The sequence below is a fragment of the Antechinus flavipes genome, chromosome 3 (genome assembly GCF_016432865.1).
Source record: "Antechinus flavipes isolate AdamAnt ecotype Samford, QLD, Australia chromosome 3, AdamAnt_v2, whole genome shotgun sequence".
NCBI classification, from domain to species: Eukaryota; Metazoa; Chordata; class Mammalia; order Dasyuromorphia; family Dasyuridae; genus Antechinus; species Antechinus flavipes.
Genome location: NC_067400.1, coordinates 79,582,681 through 79,606,410, shown reverse-complemented (window position 1 = coordinate 79,606,410; position 23,730 = coordinate 79,582,681). Strand labels below are relative to the sequence as shown.

Genomic DNA, 23,730 nt, shown 5'->3' with positions numbered 1-23,730 from the left:
GATTATTACACCCCAAAGTCAGCCAGTCCATAAGCATTTATTATTTGCCTGGCACTATGCTAAAAGCTGGGCATATGAGGAGAGGGAAAACAAAATTAAGTGAAAAAAAATTAGTCTTTGAACTGAAGGAGCTCTTATTCTAAGGGTGGGGAGGCAATGTGTTAACTGTACATATTTACAAAATTATATACATTGTAAATGGGATTTCATAGCAACAAAGTAACATTCCTTCTCCTTATAATATGATTATTTAACATCAAACTTTTTTTATCTTAGTTACACCTTAGATAAGTGTAATCCCTCTGAAGAGTTTGCAGGAGATACTCTAATTGCATCAACAACCCATTAACACCTATATACAAGGGAGAAAAAGTTAGAACTGAGGTCAGTGTTTTTGTATTCAAGCACTGCTCTACTGTGTAATCTTGGCTTAGTCACTTCTGCCTAACACCTCTGTTTATTCATCTGTAAAAATAAGAGGGTATCCGTTCTACTTCTGTGATCCTGTGGTCATAACTGAATGCTGCTTACTTCTCTGTCTGGCTATCCTAATTCATATGAATATAATACTTAACATCTATTTCAGAGGATGATAAACATTTTGTATTTCTACTTGAGGGGGATGCCATATGTATTAAAGAGACCTTTCTCCATCCCCTACAACCCCCCTCAAAATTATCAGTTACTTCTGTGATTTATAAATATTCCTTAATGGTCATAGAATTAACTGAAAGATTTTAAATTCCATCCCAATCCTTGCATGTACACCAAATTTGAAAAACATGAATGGTATGATTTGATTCCTAAGTTAAGTACAAGTTTGTGGTAAATGACCTGAAAGATGCAGAGTGTCAGTGTCTACAATATTTAGGAGCACGTTGACAAAAGAACATTAACCTTTATCAAGCAGTGCTAATGTTAAACTGATGTTACCGAAATTTAGATTCTTGGCATGTGCAATTTGAAATGATTTTGTGTATCCCTAGAAAGGCAGGGAGCAAGGGAGCTGATCCAGGACCTCCTGATCCATCAGTATGCAGCTCATTTAACTGCATGCAAATTGTTTAACTGTAGTACAGGCAGAGTTCCCAGACTTAAGTCATTTCCATTTCTTTCACTGCCGGTATCTATAAATCATCTGACAGATCTATAGTAAATGAAAGTAAAGAAAGACAAAAGGAGCAATTTTTTAAGCAATATTTAAGTTAAATGTATTCCCCCCATTGATTTCCTCCTTTAGAGTTGATATTCTATTCTCAACTGTATCATTTCCCTAAATAATTTGGCCTTTGGGGCTTGAAATATATTGATAGAATCTAGAAATGTTGATCCAAGAGAACTTGAAGAGATTGACTACACAGGTAAAATGGATATTAAGGAAACTTTGAGGCTAAAAAGAAAATAGTCTTTTTTAATGTCATTGCCAAATGACTTCATATAAATTAGCATTTTGCTTTTCTCTAGATCCGTGATTATAACTGGGTAGGACACTTTCCAGGGTGGACATTGATGTAGATCAGAAATTCATAGTCTTAGAGAGTTGCACAAGCCACTAAGAGGTGTGCCTTGGATGCCACAGGCAACATGGAATAGAGACTGAATATTTTTCTTCACTTTTTTTTGTCTGATTCATATTGGCTCTCTCTTCACAACACTCTGCAGCCTCTACTTTGATAATATACATCATTTTTATTGTTGTTTAAGGCAGAAAACTTTGACTAGCGTTAAAATTCTCTCATGGAATCCCTTCTCTGTCATGTGGAAGAAGGCCAGAACTCCTCAGAATAAAGTTCTAATCATGCTTCTTTATTCAGTACAAAACCTAAAAGACAATAAGAAACTAACTAATCTCTCTCAGATTAAGTCTGTGAGAACTGTTACCTTGTAACTTGGTCCTTAAACTATCTTTATTCTACATTCTTCCTTGCCCCGCCTCATGAACAAATACAAATCAACCATTTAAAAGTCGTGCTCCAGTTTGCCAAAGACAGAAGAGAGGAAGTGTTTTGTGAACAAAGAAAAAAATAGGAACTGAGCCTATATTCTATAGTTGTGCAGAATAAGAACCTTCTCTTTTAAAATAAGTTATTAATAAAAAGCAAACATGCATGTAAAGTGATTTTCAAACTGCTTATGTAAGTGTGAATTATATTTTTTATCAACTAAAATATGTGAAAAGTATTCAGCAGTTTTTTCAGTTTTTTTTTTTTTTACCAACTGGTGTGTCTGTCTCTCTCTCTCTCTCTCTCTCTCTCTCTCTCTCTCTCTCTCTTTCTCTCTCTTTCTCTCTCTTTTTCTCTTTTTCTCTATCTCCCTCCCTTCCTCCCTCACATATACACAAATACTTTTCATCTATGTTTATTTGTGAAATTAGGTATCTATTAATTGATATATATAACCTAAGATCAGTCCATTAGAACACATTTATTAAGCACCTACTGTGTGCTTGATCAACAGATACAAAGGCAAACATGAAACAGCCATTGCCTTCAAGGTACTTGTATCAGGGGAGACAACACACAGGTTATAAATTTATATAAAGTTTCTATGCAAAATAAATCTCAAATAAGTTGGGAATATGAGAAGAATAGACACTGCAATACCTGCTGTGGGTTTATGATAGGATTCCTCTTGTAGAAGGTAGCATTTGAGCTGAATTTTGAAGGAAACTAGAGGATCTAAGGTGGTGCCATAGTACCCAGAGTGCTGTGCCTAGAGTCAGGAAACCTTCTCCTCACGAGTTTAAATCGAGCTTTAAACACTTAGTAGGTATGCCGCCCTGCTTAAATCACTTAATTCCATTTGCTTCCGTTTCCTCATCCATATAACACAAGGGAGAAGGAAATGATAAACCCCTTCAGTATTTTTGCCAAGAAAAACCAAATGGGGTCATAGTAAGTTGGACATGACTGGGAAAAAAAAAAAAAACTCAATAAAGGAGATCTAAGAAGCAGAAGTGGCAAGAGAGTACATTCCAGAAAGGAAAAAAAAAAAAAAAAGCCTGTAAAAGGGCATTTATAGATGGTTTTTAGAATAGCATGTATGAACACAATTGGGCCTATTTATCTGGATTAAATTGTGCATGAAGGTAAGTAATATATCAGCTAGGAGCCAAAGGAGTTTATAGTTGATCCTCAAAGGTAATAAGGATCCTAGTTTATTGAGAAGTGGTTTGCCTTGATCAAACTTGTACATTGAAAGTATCAGTTTGGCAATTTTATGGAGGATGGATTAGAGAAGAAGAGAAGATTCAATTAGGGAGATCAATTAGGGAGTTATTGTTATAAACCAGGTAAGAAGCAATGCAGGCCAGAGTTAAGGTGGTGACTGTGTTAGTGAAGTATCAAATCATCAATAAACCTTTATTAAGGTGCCAGGCACATTGTTAAGTGCTGGGGTTACAAATAAAACCAGAAATGGACACCATTATCAAGAAGTTCCCAGTCTAATAAGAAGGAAAATGATTTCCTTCATACAATTATGTACAAACAAGATATATACAGGAAAATTTGGAGATAATATCAGGTAGGAAGTCCTAACATTAGGGGAAAATCTTTTTTCAGGAGGTAGGATTTTAGCTTACAACTGAAGAAAGCCAGGAGGCAAAGATGAGGAGGAAAAGAGTTTCAGGCATGGGAGTCAGCCAAGGAAAATGCATAGAAATTACCCAGGCATGGGCTCTGTCAATAAAAAAGTTATAAAAAAAAAAAAAAAAGAAAGAAAGAAAAAGAAAAATTTTGCAAAAATTCAAAGAAGTCAAAAAATCCTTTTCAAATCATAATGAAATAAAAATTACATTCAATATAGGGCCAAATAAACATGGACTAAAATTATTGGAAAACAAATAATTTTAATGCAAAGAATAAGGTGATTAAAGAACAAATCATAGGAATAATTGATAATCTCATTAAAGAGAGTGACAACAATGAAAAAAAAAAAAGAAAATGTCTGCTAGAGAGTTGGATTCACAAAATTAGAGGTAAGGAAATATATGTAAAGACATGATAATTGAATCCATGCAATTTAATGAAATCACCAAATTAAACAATTCAGAGGGAGAAGAGAAAAGTCACTCAGGACATCTTCAAGGTATACCTTCATTTACTGGATACCACCTCAATGAAAATTTTAAAAGGTTACTCTAATAGGTGATTAAGAGATCATTGGTATCTTTGGAAAGAGCAGTTTTAGGTCAATAATGGGCTGAAAGCCAAAGTAGAGCATGTTTGGAGTGGGGTGAGAGGAAAAGAAGAAGAACTAATTGTGGATAGCTTTCTCTAGGAGTTTAGCCAGGAAAGGAAAGCTAATAGCAAGTAGGGATGGATAGATCTGGTAGACATAGAGGTATTTGTAGATAGCAAGAAAGATGTAAAAAAGAGAAAGATTGAAATTATTGAGAGAGGGAGCAATATGCTGGGGAACATGAGATGGAATAAAATCACTTTTTTTGATTTGATAAAGAGAAAGGCAATGCATATATAGTATTACCATTTTTATTAAAGAAGCCAAAGGACCTGTCATACATTTTAAAAAGATTTCTACCAAAATTGTTAAGATAAAGTTTTTACTTCAAAATAGAAAATTTTTATTTTTCTGAACATTTAATCTCTATATATACACCTCCTCATTCCCAGATGATGCCAAATAAATAAACTGCATTTTACTAGCTTACTATATAGAAATAATGTCTTAAAAGAATAATTAATTTAGCTAATATCCCAAAGTTTGTCAGTAGTAGAGCAAAGAGTTAAGATCAATGGCAGAAAGAAATAGGTTTTGAATTGAGTAGGATTTATTGATTTTTAAGATTCCAGTAAATGCTTTTGATAACTAAAGGTATACACTGTGTGAATGAGTGACCACAGTAATCTTGGGAGTACTTCTTCCTCATCTGTAGATACTGAATTTGGAGCCAGAAAAGTTAATTTTATATCCTGTCTCTGATGTGAACTTTATTCATCTGGACAAGTCATTTAACCTGTATGGGCCTGTTTCTTCATATGAAAGATGGGAATAATAATACTTGTCCTATTTGCCTTACAGGGTTATTGTGAGGAAAGTGCTTTGTAAACCTTAATGTGCCATATGAATGCAAGGAATTATTATATGCAGTCTGATAATTTTAATAATTCTTTCATTATAACAAAAACCAACTTCCAAGCTGTGTTTACAGCTTACCAAATTATCTGGAGGAAAATTGGAACATTCTATCCAGTTATTCAGATATACATCTAGCTGATTGTAAAAAAAATTTTTTTCCCTTTTCTTATATATATTTGGCTCGGTATAGACATAGGCACAAGGTGCTGTATTAACAGAGACTATGAGATTGTGCCCTGAGGATACTAAGGCATTGTAAACATTATATAAATGTTTGGGGAGGACATTTTTAAAGGCTCACAAATCTTTCTGCTTTCCTACAATTCCCATGGAAAAGAACAGTCTCATTCATGTTAGTTGAAATTTAATTAGCTTTAGAAGGAAAGCTGATCTACGAATAACGTAAAGGTAATTATACCTCTCACTAACTTAGGGTAAATATGAACAATTCATATAATAAATTTAACAATATGAGTAGCCTTAATTCTAGTCTTTTAATGACTTACCTTTTTCCTCTCCTTGTTTTAGAAACTCGTCTTCTAAAATTTCTCTTTTTTCCTTTGACAATACTTTCTCTTCTTCCCTTCCCTCTGTCTCTTTCTCCTTCCTCCCTCTTCTCACCTTTTTCTGTCTCCCTTTCCCTCTCTCCACACCTTTTCTTCCCTCTCTTTTCCCCCTCTCCGGTTAATTTCACTCACCTCTTTCTATCCCACCCCCCAATTCCCTTTCTCTGCTTCTTCATATCTTCTTAGAATTCGATTATGATGATTCTTAGTCAGAACAGATTACTTCTTACCCCTTCCTGGGGATTAATTTAAGGAAAATGAAAAGATAGAAGTTGATATCAGTCTTTGCAACATGAACATTCAGCACCCTGATGTAGCATAGGCTTGCCTCTACAAGTCCAACCCTGCTCTCTAATGTTTATTCTCGCTTTTCCTGTTTCTTTCCCCATTGGGCTTTTTCTTTATTTTTCCTCTATTGTGTTTTTAATGGTATCTTGCCTTGCCATTTTAATTTTGCTGTGCAATTATGACCCAAGATCAGTATTAGTGTAGATTAAATGGGAGGCTATCTGACGAAACTGGAGATAATCTAAATCACCCCTATGCTCTTGGAATAGTAGTCCTAAAACTTTATAGGAAAAAATAATTTTCTTTTCCCTTTTTTTTTTCTTCCTGACTTGTTCTACTTCCTTGTTTTTCCTTGGAAAGGGGTGACTGGTGAAAATTAGAAAGAATGAGCATGGTAAATAAGGACTTTTGGGGAGAATGAATGAAAATAGGGAAGATTACTGAAACTAGAAGATAAGGGTGTAATATTGGAGTTCCTTCCCAAAACCTTCTTAGTTCTTTATTACTTTGGGACCACTTCCATCACTGCCCTAAATTGAAATTAAAAAAAAAAAAAAAAAAAGGTATCCTGAATTACCAGACAATATCCCAAGATACTTGAGCTTACTTATGCAAAATCAATTAGTGGGATTTGTTAGTCAAACTAAAGTAGTTATTTGAACATGAAGGCAATAGCAAAAAATAAAAACAGAACAGGCTACTTTTCATAGTCAAAATACATATATTTTTATATCATTCTAAAGCAAAGAGATTGTAAACAGTTTTGATGAGTACCTTGTGAAGCATACATAATGAACTCTTGATTGTATGAGATTCATTTTAAACCAGATTTCTCCCCTCCCTTTTCTGCCTTGTTCTATTCCCCTGTTGCTTTTTAATCTTCCTTCCTACATTTCCATCATGCTTCCCCCCCCCACTCTTATCCCCCATTTTCTTCTATAAGAGACGGATAGTGCATCATCTCTTCTAGATAGTTGTCTGAACTTCATAAACTTTCACTACCAGTGGCAACAAAAGTGAGTAATCCACACTAAATGCGAAGTAGATGCAGAACCAGAATGTTAAATATTATACTATAAAAAAGAAATAGATCATATGCCTTTATCTCTGTGGGTAGAAGATACATTTTCAATGAAATAAGGATATAAATAATCAGAAAAGATAAAATATTTGATTTTGATTATAAGAAATTTTTTGCACAAACAAAATTAAAACATCTAGTAAAAGAAGGAAAATAGTTGAATGGGGAAAAAACTTTTTATCTCTGAAAAAAGTTTAATATCCAAGATAGAGAAGCAACACAGAAATATATAACCCCCAAAATTATTCTTCAATAAAGAAGTATTTTTAAAAGATTGGGAACTATAAATAGCCATAGGAGGGAATTCTGCAAATTACTAATGAGAGAAATATGAATCAAAACAACCCTGAGTTTTCACTTTGTGCCTTGTATATTGGCCAGGGTGTCAAAAGATAGAAATGGTAATTGTTGGAAAGATTGTAAACAGATAGACATTAGACTAATGAACTGTTGGGAGAGCTGTGAATTTGTAAGATTATTCTGACATCAATTTGGAAATCTATAAATTAAATAACTAGAATGTTCATATCCAAAGAAATTATTGCTAGATATATATTCCAAGGAGGTCATTGATACATCCAATATTTGTAGTATCACTTTTCTAATAATAAAGAATTGGTGAGGGGGATTGGAGAGTAGATATCTATTGATTAGGAAATAACTAAACCAATTGTGTAAAGTGAATATAATATAATTTTACTGTGCAATAAGAATGATAAACATAATGAATATAGAGAATTATGAAAAGATTTAATGTGAAGTGAAACAAAATGAACCCATATAATATATAATATATATTTATATAATATTATATATATAATATAGCATATAGGTTTAAGTGTGAAAAACAACCACCACCAAAAAATAAATAAATAAGAATGTGGCAAAATTGCAAAAAAGCAAGTTTGACTCCAAAAAAGAGATATGAGAAGAAACACACACACACACACACACACACACACACACACATACATACACACACACACACACACCTACCCCTACCTTTGGAGGAGTAGGAGTTCTATGGGCATGACATATATATACATATATATATATATATATATATATATATATATATATACACATACATACATATATATATATACACATGCACACACACATATATATAAAAGTACATTATATATGTATATGCATATACTTTTACAAGAACTCGTTTTATATATGATATGCATACATAGAGCAAGTCAGATTTTTTCCATGTGTTTACCATAATATATATAGTCAGATATTTTTCTTTTGATTTGATTATTTTTTTTCTCTCTTTTTTTGAAAACATCTTTGTTGTACAGAATGGCTTTCAGGAAGAGAGAAGTGAAGGAAGAGAGTGAGGAATCTAGATGGTGTAAAAACAAAAGATATAAATAAAATTATTTATTGTACTTTAATTAATAATATATATATTCATTCATTTCTTTGTGCTCATCAGCTACTAGTTTTATGCTCCAAGGAACTCAAAAACAGCAACTATATATATTTAAATATTCCTGGCAACATTTTTTTATAGTTGCAAAGAACTGAAAACTGTGGGTGCTTGTCTTTTGGGGAATAACAGAACTAAGTGTAGTATACTAATGTAATTTTTATTCTTCAGTAAGAAAAGACAATGTGAGGAAATAAGAGAAACAAGGGAAATTTTATATGGATTGATGCAGAGTAAAATAAATAGAATTATAAGAACAATATATACAGTGGTTGGGTAAATGAAAAATTTAAATGGAAGCCAATCTTGGAGTCAAAGTCAACTAACATTTATTAGATGTTTTAGCACTGTATATGCAAACAAAGGCAAAAAAAAATCAATTTTTGCTCTCAAGGACTTCACATTCAGCCACCAGCATTCAAATAATTATGTACACATTCTTTTTTCTTGATAGAAACAGAGACAGAGAGAGACATAGATAGAGACAAAGGCAGAGACACAGAGACAGAGAAACAGACACAGTGATAGATACACACACAGAGAGAATGAGAGAGAAAGAGACAGAGAGACAGAGACACTAAATTGGATATAATCTCAGAAGAAAGGCATTAAGATCATGGAGAATCAGGAAAAGCTTCTAAAAGAAATAACTTCACCTGAGATTTGAAGGAAGACAGTGAATTTAGGAGGTAGAGATGAAGAGGGAGAGAATTCTGGAGATGTGGGCAATCAGTGAATATATTCAAAATAGGAATACCAAGGAAGCTATTGTCATATGTAAAAGGAAGTAAGATGAAGAAGGACTGGAAAGGTAGAAAGTGTGCAGGTTATGGAGAGATTTGAAAGCCAAACCAAGGATTTTATATTTAATCCTAGAAGTAATAAGGAGCCATTAAAATTTATTGAATAGGGCCAACTGAAAAACCAATTAATTGAGCCAATAGAAAAAACAATAAAACACACCTCATTTCTCTTGGTAGAAAGAGATAGCATTTTGTGTATACGTTCTCAGACTCATTTGTTTTTGCTTAACTGTTAAAAGAAGAAAAGGGTTAATTCCATGAGAGATGACAGATATAGCTATATTAGAAATGAAAGTGATATAAAAGTAAAACATTATGAACTTATCTTTAAAAGTTCACCATTTTTAGTAGAATGAATTGTTCTGATTCATTTTGCAGAAAGATTACTAATCTGTAATCATGAGCCCTTGATTCTCCTTATGGCCAATTAGGCTGTGACCTTGGACAAATCACTTAAATCCCTTTGAACCTCAATTCCTTCATTAGTAAAATGAAAAGTTATAGACTCTCTATGGCTGCTTCTGCTTCACAGATTCTGTTCTTCTAGTCTACAGTTCCCCAGAAGGGACAGTATAGTGTGGTTCCAGTACATAAGAAAAACCACCATTTACATTTCAAAGGACAAAATAATATTGCAACTATGACAGCAGACCAAAGTCAGAAAACAGTAGTAGCTGGCTGTTCCTCATACCCCAACTTTCTGGTGACCCTTGCAAAGAATGTGAACACCTTTTTAAAAAAATTCCAGCTGCTCTGGGTGACTCAAGCTTTTTTGTTTTACACTAAACCTGAATAGAGCCCATCCTATTCTGGTGCTTGAATATTCAGGCAAAAGCCTTAGACTATATCTGCAAATGAAAATATTCAATAGCTTTTGTGAAAGAAATCATTTTATGATAAACAGTAATGAGTTTATAGTAAGGGATAACTTTTTGAGCTGTTTCTCATTTCATTTGGAGAATCTCATAACTAAAAGCATGACAATGGCAGAATTCTTTTGCCTCTCTGGTCCTAGTGCCCTAAAGACATCCCTTCATACTTAACCAAAATTAAACAATGGAAATGAATAGCTTTATCTTGGTTTAGATGTCCCTCTGAGTCTCTCATATCTAGTTCTTCTTTCTAGAATAAAATCATGGTGGAGGGGAGGGAAGGGGAGAGGAGGGAACATTAAGTTATATTAAAACATTCCATTTAAACAACACATGCCTCTGATGTGATATGCTTCTGTGGTTGTGATATTACTTCAGTTACATAGAACAGTTAATGTATTCCTTAAGATGGCTCTGAGGTCTATCAGTGAATAAATAACCAATTGATGGCTCCTTCAGCACCCCAGCACCAGGGCATTAACATTACCCCTTTCTGTGGTACCCCTCTCCATTCATTTTCTAGGCACTAGTGTCTGTAAGGAAATTCCCTCCAGCAATCTGCTACTGCTATATTATTCACCATTTATGAACATTATCACAGGCTTTCAAGGGTCCCCACTTAGACTGAGGTAAGGGCTATGCTGAAGATGTCTGTCATTGGTATAGATGCTTTCTCCTGTCTGTGAAAGAATCATTTATTTTCTAAAATTCAATATTCACTCAATCATCGACTTGAAAGCATTTACAACTGTTGAATATTAACCTTTTGGGTTTTTTATTTATGGAACACCTGCATTCACTAACTCTGGACATTTGAGGTCTAGCCCTGTTTTTGCTATTGGCTCACTATATAAGCTTTTCTAAATTACTTTAACTCCATGTGTCTGTTTTGTTATCTGTAAATAAGACTAATAATGTCTGTCTGTTTTAAGGATCACAGTCTAACCCTTCCCATCAATGCTACCACATGCACAATTTATTCTGACTTTTTAAATGGAGAGGCAGCAGAATACAATAGACAGGGTGTTGGGAAAAACACCAGTGGGGAATTAGTAGCTACAGTTGGGACAAATAGGAGTATATTTCCTTCTGCGTGTATGTATCCATACACACACACACACACACACACACACACACACACACACACACCACATTAGGATCCTGGGAGAGAGGCATAGGAGCCATAGTAGTATTTATGACTGCCTCCACATTCCCATAGACTCTGAGGAAAAAAACAAATCAATTAATCTCCCAGTGTGCTGGCCAATTGGCAATGAATGAGCCAGCTCTTTCAGTGAAAGAGAATAGAGGTGTGGATGACATTCCAGATGCCATGTTAGATTCAGTGGCTACCAAAGGCTCTACTTGCCTCCAGGATTAAGTACAAAATCCTTACCTTGATGTTTAAAGGTCTTCATAACTCAACCCTTTTCTGATTTTCTAGTCTTACATGTTACTGCCCACTGATTATTCCATGAACGAGAAACTCGATCTCTCCTTTTGGGGGATTCTTTTTGGCTGTCCCCCATATTTGGAATGTTCTTCCCTCTTCTGCTCTGACTGCTCACCTCCCTGACTTCCTTTAAATCCAATTAAAATCTCATCTTCTATAGGAAATCTTTCCCAAATCTTAATTCTAGTAGTTTATCTCTGTTAATTTAAACTAATATATCCTCAATCTGCACATATTTGGTTTTTTATTGTCTCCCGCATTTGATTGTGTTCTCTTTGAGGGCAGGGATTATTTATTAATATTTTCTGCTGTCCTCAGAGCTTATCATAGGGGATATAATGGGCATTTAATAAATGCCCATTGACTAAGGGACAAACCTGAACATCCATTGAAGAAATGTCATATAATCTCTGTTTGAATATAATCTATTATGGAAGAAGAATTTTGCCTATATCTTCCATGGATTTTCTGGAGAATTTATTAAGTACCTCTCTCTAAAATTATTTAATGCCTCATGTTATTGTTGTTGTATGTGTATTTGACAGTTTGTGTTTGTGTGTGTGTGCATGTGTGCATGCCATATTCCCTAGTGGACTGACAACAATTGAAAGAGTTCTAGAGTCAGAGAATATGGGTTCAAGTCTTGTGGGTCCTTGGTTTTTTAACTGTGAGAAAAGAGGAGAGAATAGGCATTTGTACCTGTTGTTTACTAGACAATGTGCTGAGCATATTATAATTAATATTTCATTTGATCTTACAAAATCAAAAGATCTACTAGATAGTCTCTGAAACCCCAACAGTTTTAAATCTTTGACCAGATGGTCTGTGAACACAATCTTATAATAAAAATGACAAACTAATGTATGATCTCAGAACCGCCCTTTTGTGAGTCAGTAATATGCCAACCATGATAATCTGTATTAAAAGGCTACATTATTCTGGAATAGCATACATGTTTAACCACAAGGGATGGCTGCTTGCCAAGTGCCTAACCACATTTGATCATGAGGACCCAAGAGCCAGGAGTCTCACACATACTCCATTGGTTATATACTTTCTCCAGTGCTAAAGATCACTAAGAGAATTGTGACAAATTCTGATTGGATTCCAGAGAACCAACTACAACTATCTCCTAACACCTCCCCTTTTGTGAGTGCAGCATACATCTCATAATTTTAGGGGGTAGACCCACAAAAAGTGGTTGTAACCTGTCCAGATTTCTTAATCCTGATAGCAGCTTATGGGGAGAAAATGAACCAATATCATGGTTCCACTACCCCATTTCTCTGTTTCTTTGCCCAAGCCATATCCTCAAAATTATGTTACTTATCGTATTCAGTTTAACTGCCCACTTCTCAGAACTTTCAATATTCTCTCAGTGGTTGAAGCCTTAAGATTTACTAACCTGAAGCCTGGGACTAACCTTTCATCTCCTCTCCTTCTTTCCTACCAGTAGAACAGTGTGAGGGGAGAGTCACTTGTGTTAATATATCTATACACACACATTATGAAGATACTATAGAAAGAAAAGAAGGTAATTGATTTTTTTAATACATAAAGCAAAAAATAAGAAAGGCTAGAAAGACAAGCCAGGAATGTTACATTTACAAAATTACATGTTGAGTTTAAATATTTATTTATTGAAAGGAAATCTACACTGTCTTAATGGAGACATAGTACACAGTTTCATGTAATGTCATCATTTTTCTATTCTAATGTAATGATAATAATAATCATAGGATGTATGTATATACAAATATATATATATACATATAAATGTATAAATACATACATATGCATGTAGGTGTACATGCATATACATATACGCATGCATATACGTGTGTGTGTATACACACACATACTTTCTAGGAACTCTGCTAAGCCTATACAGATATTATCTCATTTGATCTTCACAGTAACATTAGAAGATAGGTATTATTATTCCTATGGTATGTATATAGAAATACTCCTTTTATTTGATTTTTGTTGTTTGTTAAGTTCAGAAGATATATAGATACAAATATAGGTACACATATGCTTACAGATGTGAATGTATATATTTGTGTGTATATGTGTGTGAGTGTAATCTAAGTGCCTTCATATAGTATATTATTGTTAAAATGTACAAGTTTGACTATGTCATTTCTCATAAGCATTTCTCAAAACCCTTTAGTCTCCTCTATATGCCTATAATAAAATACAAATTCCTTAATCTGAAATTTAAGGCCTTCTGCAATCTGGCTTTCTAGCTTTACCTCATTATCAATGTGTACATAGCTGGAAAGTATACTGCCAAGGTAAATGACCTTATTCATAGCACACTCAAAATTTCTCCATTTGCTATAACCAATAGTTCTACATATGGATGATGTGATGCTGGCTGATGGAGTATCTATGTTTTCTTGTGTTAATTGTTAAGCCAAATTAAGCACAAGCAGCAAAGAATCGACCCATACTTTGTTGCATGTCAGCTTCACAGTCTGCTTTTATACACAATTATCTATAAACAAAAAAATCATGTACCAGCACTCCCTCTACTTTCATTTTGGCTTGTAGTCTTTTCAAGATGAAGAAATTGCCATCTTTGCAGTAGTTGATATTGATATCATGTTCATCCTCCTTAAAGGTGGTTGACTACATAACTGAAAACATCTTGCTAAAAAAGCATGGGAACATGCATACAGCCTTATTTCAATTTGGGTGATTGGGAAAGTATGAGAACATTGTCTATTATCTAGTACCCAGGCAAGTATGATGTCATGAAATTGATGTATTATGATGAACTTCTCTAGGCAACCAGATTTTGACATAATTTTCCATAAGCCCTCAGAACTGACAGTATCAAAGCCTTTGGACAGATCTACAAATGTCGTGAATAGATCTCTTTTCTGCTCCCAGCATTTCTTCTGGAGTTATTGGATAGCAAACACTTTATTGACTGTTCACCAGCCCCTTCTAAAGGCACATTAGCTCCCAGATAGATGACTTTCTTCCAGGTGAAGGAGCAGCCTATTAAGGAGAAACCGGCATGATAATGACACAGGACCACCCAGCACAACATGCCTTTATGAGAGAAGTCACTGTGCTCTATGAGCATAGCAGAACTGAAGTAGTTCAAAAGAAACACCAAATGGAAAGACCTCCTTTTCAATATTTTAGTCTTAAAGGAACTTCCTAGAGCATGGCTATCAATCACATTCCAAGCAGCATGCAGTGCACAATACTCCAAAGCATAGCCTGAACTAGATTAAATTATAATTGGGAATTAGATACAAAAGTAAACAAAGAGACAACGCAATATAGATAATGTTAATTTGTGCTTTTCTAAGTCAATATGCAGTATGAAGGGATCTGTTTTTATTTGAGTTTTACTTCTGTGGCTTAGACCATGTACCAAGATCACATAATCATGATGAGTCAGTCATAAGTAGCACTTGAAGCCAGATCTTGCTGGCTTTCAATTCAGCCTTCAAAATCTACTCTCATACTTGTGATTTGCACATAGTAAGCATTTAATAAATTCTTAATGGAATTAAACATTGGCTTGCAGTTTCCATATTATTGTTTTGTTTTGTTTTAGGATGGGCGCTTACGAATAAATGACCAGCTGATTGCAGTGAATGGAGAATCTCTTTTGGGCAAGTCCAACCATGAAGCTATGGAGACTCTTAGAAGATCCATGTCTATGGAAGGGAACATCCGAGGGATGATCCAACTAGTGATTCTGAGACGACTGGACAGACAGACAGAGGTGATTAAAAAACACATCTCCTGGAAGAAATTGACTCAAAATGGAAAGCAAAATTATATCAAAATTTTGAAGGATCATGACAGAGTAGGGGGGAAATGTATTTGTAGTCTCAAAATGAGATTTTGAACTCTAATTCTATTACTTACTAGCTTTGTGACTTTAGGTACCTGGCTAAGCTTCTTTTTGCCTTATTTGCTTCATTCGGTAATAGAGTTAGATTAGATAACCAATATGACCCTTTTCTTTACTAATCCTATGATTCCATCATAAGAATTGTAGATAGAATTCTCATTGTCTAACCTTTACAAGTACATATGCACCATGAACATATACATATATGTATATATGCACACACTCTCCTAATTTTCTTTTGCTATAAAGGAGGAGGAAAAATAAATAAGGCTATGTATTGTGATTAAAATTAGCAAGATTAATTATTTACATAGTAGAATAATAGAGGTCATCTAGTCAAACCTTTTCATTTCGCAAATAAGGATACTAGGACTCAAAGAAACTTCTATTAGATCACACAGCTTGTTAGTTTCAAAGCCAGGCTTCCTGATTCCTAAGTCTATGTGTTTTTCACCCGTTTTTATCTTTTTACCTTTTAAAGAGTGAAATGCAAAATATGAAAGGCTGTTTTTATTTTCTGTTATTTTAGAAATAATTTCTGAGGCTGAATACCAGTTAATAAACATTCTAATGTTGATTTACCAACATTCTCTTTCCATGACAAACACATAAATAAGTCTGTAGTAAACATAATCTAAAAATGATACATCAAATTACAGAAATCTATACATACCTGCAACAAATTTGCATCCTCTATTCTAAATTTTTGTGAGGATTGAAATGGGTTATGTGGACCTGTGAATGAACAAATTTAAATCTTGTTCCTCAGAGTGTGTTGCTTGGGACTTAATTACACATGTTGTTACAGAAACAAAAACCTTTTTTTTTTTTTTGCTGGAATATTTTATCACATAAAGCTATCTGCTTTTGTGCCTTTCTTCTTAATATAAGCTACATTTTCATTCAAATATGCTTAGGCATAAAATATTCATAAATATTAGATACAACTGAACTTGTAAAGAAAGGGGGGAAGATAAAATTAGGCATTAAGAAGAGTTAAAGGAAAAAATCAGCATTTTAAAGTTTTTCTTGGAAGTAAATTCTCAAAGGACTAGAAATGCTTCTGTAATACAATAGGTACATTTAACATAAACTAGGATAAAGTAGAACAGGTGCTCTAGTTGAAAAGAATTGAACATTCTTCCTTGACATTCTCTACTTTAAAAATAGTGAAAATGTGAGACCCCAAGCTTCATTTGAGGCATACTTCATCAAAGGAGTAAGACAGGCAAAGAAAGTAGTAATAGGCTATACAACTCGTTTCATTAAATTAGACTCTACCGAGAAAAAACTCTACTTGCTCTATATTTGGGTATAATAATTACATAGGCCTTTCTAGATTGCAAGAGTTGCTTTATTTAAATTCAGTTTTTCTCCTTGATTCAGAATACAATAATTTTATTTTCTGTGGAGGGTGAAAGTGCATAAGCCACAGCTTAAAAGCAGTTGCCTCTCTGCCCACGCTAACCTACCTCCATGTTTTTTCTCTACATCGTTCTTTCTCATCAGTGGACAGTGATTTAGTATTAAGCATCTTGGCCCAAATTTGCTGTTTGTCTTTCCCTTTGTGGCAAATGTTTTCATTCCAATTCTCACACTCTTGGTGGGTTGGGAGAAAGCTCAAGAAAAGAAAGTACTTAACACTTAGCTCATGACCCATATTGGGAAATCACATCTCAGAACAGATCACCAGGGGACCAATCAGAAAAAGAGAAATGACAAGAGAAGGGAAAAGCAGATTTTTATGAATTATTTTTCCAAGATGTGTTTTTAGACTTGCTAATATTTTTTGTTCTTTCCTTAGGGAATAAACAGACAGCTTAGTCTCTGCTATTGGGAATCAGTGTGGTCTCAATGCAGATTAAAGAGGATTTTTTTTAATATCAATATGCCAGCCTCATGTGCATCATGGGATCATTATTATTTTTTAAAAATCTTCAATGTTTTATCCCCCAAATCTATACTTTTTCAAGTCAAAGCAAGCTCAGAGCTCAGTGGTAATCCACCGTATTGTATCCTCTTGTTGTGCCAGCCATTGTGCTTAGGTATAATTTTTTTAAGTATATGCAAACCCCAAAAAATGTCTCAATGCACTTCACATGTTTAGGGAAATCAATTAGTTAAATTTGACGTGAACACCAAAATGGTAATTGAACATTTTATTCATATAAAAATTTAAGAAATTACTTATGAAAAAGTCAAAATATAGAGTTGTTGGAACTTTTCTCCTCCACATTACCCAGATATACAAGACATATAAACAATTCTGATGAGCACTTCATGAAGAATACATAATGAGCTCTTGATTGAATCAAAATCATTTTAAACAGAAATACCCCTCCCCCCCAAGGATGAACTTCAAGTTCAATGTAATTCCATTTGAGGCTGGAGATTTGGTATTAAAAAAAATGGGTTATGACCTGTTTTATTTTTTCCCCTTACCCAAAACACTTCCCTTCCTGCTGCGACAGCCCAGCTTGGTAGAAAGCAGAATATGTTTAAAAATCCATTATTTTTTTTATTGGCCAGGACACTAATGGAGGCCTCCATGACAGCTCTATTTTACAGGCTGAATACTTTAATTAGGCTGGTTACTGATCAGTTGTTGGGATATCGATTGTGTCATTTATCAAAGAGCTGGGAAAGCAGGATTGGTTTTTTTTTTTTTTCTTGTTGTTGTTCTTCTCTCTGTTAATTCAAAGCACAGGGCTATGCACAGCAAATCCTGCCTCTCCCACTGGGGATCCAGCTTTAATTTAGGGGCAGCTTGTTTGCTGGTTTAGCCAACATACAGAGCCAGTCTTTCGATGCCTACAGTATGTGGTCAATCTGAACAAAAACCTAAAAGGGATTCTTCCTTACTGAAAACATCACTTTTTGTGAAAATCATACACATGATTTCATTCGTGTCAGGAGCTTCCAATAAGGAAACTTCCTGTACCTATGCAGAGCAACATCAGTTTTGCAGCAATCTTCATTTTAGAGAGTTCCCTGAGTCACTGAAGAATTATGTGATTTGCCCAGTCATTGCCAATATGTATCAGAGATAGGTCTCGAATCCAAAACTTCCTCACTCTGAGACTGTCTCCTTTTGTCTATGTTATAACTGCCTCTTATGCTTATGGAGAGTGGATAAAGGGCCAGATAGAAAAGCTGATTTCATGAACTACCTCTGTCAATGATACATAATAGGCACTTAGCACAATACTTGGCACATAATAGTTGCTTAATAAATATTGATTGATTGACACATATTGATGACATGATCATGATTAGGTGATGGAATCATAGATTATGGTTGGGAGGAAGCTTAATTGGGAGGAAGTTTCCACACTGATTCCCAATAGCTGTCTGTTTATTCCCTAAGGAAAGAACAAAAAATATTAGCAAATTTACCAAATAGGTAAATTGTCTTGGCAGAGGTAATAAATGATTGATTTAGTCATTTACAAGATTCAGTATTTCAGCCATCAGGCTTTTATTAAGCTGTTATTGTATACCAATCACTATACTAAAAGCTGGGGATGCAAAGAAAGGCAAGCCCTTCTCAGGCTCACCTTCTAACAGGGGAGATGGTAGACAAATGTGTATATACAAGATATGATATGTATATATATATATATATATATATATATATATATATATACATATATCTACACACACACACACACGTATAAGTATGTGTATATAATATGTATAAAGCATATATATATATATATATATATAAAATTATAAATAGGAGATATTCTCAAATGCAAAAAGATTCAAACTTAGATATGTTATATATTCTAACTCACATTATCTTTCAATGCCTTCAGGTTACTAAGAGTATAAGTTGCAGGTGAGTTGCCATCTGCATCAATGGAGGGAGTTTCTACACTAGGGAGCTCTTCACTCTGATGAAATCATAAAGATAAAAAAATTAGCTAGAGAGAACTACTAAAGAAGGAAGAAAAAGTAAGTCAAGTGTATTGTTTGAGACCAAATGCTATTTACAGAATCAAAGTAGCTCCAGACTCTGATTTGTGTTTCTCTGGATGGCATCATTCAGTTCTCAGTAATGATCAAGGGATCAGTGGCAAGATGGCTTCTAAATTATTTTCTTCCTTGAAAGAAAGCACATTTCTCAAAGCCTCAGTCCTAGAAAAAAATGGACAGAACACTTTATAACCTGCAACATCCAATTACTGAGCACCTGTGGAATATAAACCACCAACATACCTTTCGGTCCACTCTGAAGCTGAGTAAAACATGCATTTGTTTGCAGTGTCAGAATTAACTTAGAAGGTAAGATGTGGCAGGAAAAGATTTCCCACAAGAAAAGCAAGCAGCCTGGAGGTCTGGCGGTGGGTTGTTTTTACGCCCAGCCAGAAGACCAGACTTTTGCAGTGGGATGTACTCAGGGCTCTTGAGTCCCAAAGATATTCTAGTTTGAGCTTGTCCTAGAGCATATGCACTTGGTCTCTGAGCACGAGGGGGACCAGCTGGCTGGCAGAGAAACACCCTTGGCATTCACCAGGTCTTATGTTGACACTGCCACAAGCTGCACTCCCAGATGGAATAAAATAAGAAAAAAGACAGTTTTGAATGGAGGAGGGGAGAAAGCCTAATAAAGTTAATCCTCTTTCTGTGTTAGAGATAGGTCTCAAAATCCTTTGCCCCATTCCATCCTCGGGGTCCTTTATCACACAGCAATGATGGGGTTGTTGGGAAGCCTTTAAAAAAAAATTCCATGGCTGAGAAACAATAATGCAAAATAAACTCTCCATAATCTTTTCCTTGATTGAATATGATTTAATGGTGGTGATGTCCCCGTTTGAGCTTAGCTATGATTGATGAACTTGGTATATATCAGGGGAAATTACAACTTCTTCCTTCTCCTTTCTATAGGAGCGTACTGATTATGGGCTCTTTCCCAAGCCCTCTGTTGAGAGCTGTCAACATTTTGTTTCCACCTCCAGACGCCAAGAGCCCAGCCCACATCCATTCCTCTCATATAGCCCACAGGAGAGACAAAAAGGTATGGTTCTTTTGTATGTGTGTGTGTGAGAGAGAGAGAAAGAGAGAGAGAGAGAAGAGAGAGAGAGAGAGAGAGAGAAAGAGAGAGAAGGAAGAAACGAAGAAGAAAGGGGAAGGAAGGGAGGGAGGGAGAAAGAGAAGACTTTTTTGGTTTTAATATTTTTAGCTTAAAAAAAAAAGAACAGTTAATTAAACTAAGTGCAGACTGTTACTCTGAGTCATGAACATTCAGAGATGGGTGGGAGAGCTGACTCAGAAGTTGTGAATTAGATTCCTGGCAACGATGCCAGTTTAAGTAACAGTTTTTACTCGCTGCCCCAAACATGGGAGGTTAGATATTAAACAAACTATGAACTGAAAAATCAAAGCCATCAATGTTGGGTTTCCAAAGACCTTTTTAATGTTGACAATTATCAAATGTGATTAACTATCAAACATCAAAGATTTATGGCCCAGCAGTAGTGAAGCATAAAATGTTAGCAACATGTTTCAGAAATATCTGATAGACTGTAGGATAAGCATACTAAATACCATTAGCTGAGGACATTTCATGGGGATGAAATGAGTTTGTTATTTCAGTAACATGATGGTACAGTAACTTTTGCTATTATATATTATATATGCATATGAAGGTCATACAGACATTTTTTCTAACCATGTAATTTATAAAATGGTGAGGGAGGCCCATGATTATGCTATATACCAGAGTCTAGGCTTTATATTACCTTATCTTCAACACTGTCATATGATAATATTAGGAAAAATCACTGTTCTTTTTTAAATGTGAACATTGATTGTTAGGGATCCTGAGTTAACTCCCATCAGAATGAACTTAAATATGGGGCTTGGGACTCTTCTAGAACTGCTTTGTGGTGAGATCCCCCATCCCCATCTGAAGTTCACAGATCTTTGCTCTTTCAACTAGGAATTCCTTCTGAGATAGACTTCACTTCAATAGAATATAAGCCTAACCAAATATCTCAACAGTGAAACGATGGCTCTAGATGTCTCTACCTATCTGTCACAGTATCATTATAAGATGTGACGACTGCACTAGCACCCAGGACAGCCCAGAATCAGCCGGAGTCAGGATAAGCAAAAGTCCTTAGTCTTTATTCTTGGTCTTTAGGGGTACAAGTGCACAGGATGGAAGTAGAATCTCCTCAACCGCCTTCTTCCTCATCTACCACAAAGAGTGATCCTGGCTAGTCTTACTCTACCCCTAGTCCCTCCTACAATCCTTGGTATACACCAATCATCAAGCTAGCATGGGATAGTGAGAAGGGCCATTTTCCAAGCATATGCCCATAGAGTATTGTCCAATCAATAATTAGCCCTAAGTGCTTGAACTGACCTCAGTGCAAAGACTCAAGAGTTTCAGCCCTCTACAATAAGGATGAATGTATGGTAGTTTAAACATTGTATTGTCACTGTCCTTGACCTCTGAATAGAATGCATTGATTATTATGAAGTCATAATATCAGTCATAATGATAAGACTTTGATCAGAAGAAGAAATAATGCAATGTACTTCATTTCTTCCTGCAATAATGGTGGAAAACTATGAGAGCAGAATGTAATATGTGCCATCGTTATCATTTTGCTCCCTGATTTTTCTTAACTTTTTCTTTTTTTACAAGGAAGAACTTGGCTGTAAAGAAAAATTGGGAAATGATTGGGCTATCAAAAATAAAAGATATCAATAATACTCTTTAAAAAGAAATTGTATAAATTAGTTGCATGTCATTCCAATTACAGTCAATATTGTTTTTATGTCTAATAAAATGAAATGTTTGTAAAGCACTTTGCAAACCTTAAATGCAATAGATAAATGTGATGATGATGATGATGATATAGACATGAAGTTTTAAGTGACTTGATACAACTTCCTATTCATTATCTGAAATTTGAACTCATAATTGCTTTACAGTATACTTTAAAGTGTAGTTCTGCCCTTGATTGGAATGTTACATTACTGTTACTAGGTATAAATAGGACAATCTTTTATTTCAATTTTTTAAAGTTTTAAAACATTTTTATTTAGTTTTAATTCTAACCTCTATCACTCTATGCCTCATGCTCCTTCCCCCTTCCTGAGATGGTAATCAATCAGATATAGGTTATACATGTGCAATTATGTAAAACATTTCCATATTAGTAATTTTGTATAAGAAGACTTAAATAAAAGAAAAAAGAAAAGAAAAGAAAAGAAAGAAAACAAAGTGGAAAATAGCATGCTTCATGCTTTGTTCATTCAATATCAGTTCTTTCTCTGGAAGGAGATTGTAAGCTTTATCATTAGTCCTTTGCAATTTTTTTTATCATTGTATTGCTGAGAATAGCTAGATCATTCACAGTTGTTAATTGTACAATGTTCTCCTGGTTCGGTTCACTTTGCATTAGTTCATTTAAGTCTTCCCAGGTTTTTCTAAAGTCATCCCACTTGTCATTTCTTATAACACAGTAATATTCCATCACAATTTTATACCATAGCTTGTTTAGTCATTCCCCAATTGATGAGCATCCTTTGATTTCTAATACTTTGCCACTAGAAAAAGAACTACTATAAACATTTTTGTTTAAATATTTGTACCTTTGCTCTGTTTCAGATCTCCTTGGAATGTAGGACTAGTAGTATTATTGTTGGATCAAAGGGAATGTACAGCTTTATTATTATTGGATCAAAGAGTATGCACAATTTTATAACCTTTTGGGCTTAGTTCCCTTCATTTCTTTTTTCAAGAATGAAAGAGTTGCTTTACAACTATTCCAATATTCACTTAAAATTATATTACAATTAATATTGGAGCATATATATAACATATAATCTTAAGAATATTTGAACAAATCATTATATAGTTGTTAGATTATTAGTTGAAATTTGTTATTTATATAGACTTCCTAGTTTAATTTAAAGTGAATATAAAACATTTTGTTAATAAAATATTGTAAAAATTTGTAGAGATGATAATATTTTAATTCCTTTATTTGGGAAATCAGTTACTACTATAGAGTCCCAACATACTATCATAAATGGCCCAATGAAAGCAAATCTGGCAAATTTGACTCACCAGTGCTAAATTTTTTAAAAAGAATTTCCTTTAGGAAAATAACCCTAGCTTGACAAAATGTAATGTCTAGGGCTGGAGATTGGAGAGAGGGGGGGAGCTGTTATAACCAAAACATTACATTTTTTGATTTCCTGTGTATATTTTTTTAAAAAGG

The 23,730-nt window shown here is 34.4% G+C and overlaps 1 protein-coding gene across 2 annotated transcripts in view; it reads left to right on the top strand.

Annotated features, from left to right (window-relative positions):
* Positions 1 to 23,730, top strand: part of PARD3B (par-3 family cell polarity regulator beta) — a 1,324,210-nt gene that overhangs the window by 814,766 nt on the left and 485,714 nt on the right. For both annotated transcript variants that reach the window (XM_051983714.1, XM_051983713.1), the window contains exons 12-13: positions 15,185 to 15,355; positions 20,378 to 20,507. In XM_051983714.1, coding sequence (XP_051839674.1) covers positions 15,185 to 15,355; positions 20,378 to 20,507 — 301 coding nt within the window. The remainder of the gene's footprint in view (positions 1 to 15,184; positions 15,356 to 20,377; positions 20,508 to 23,730) is intronic.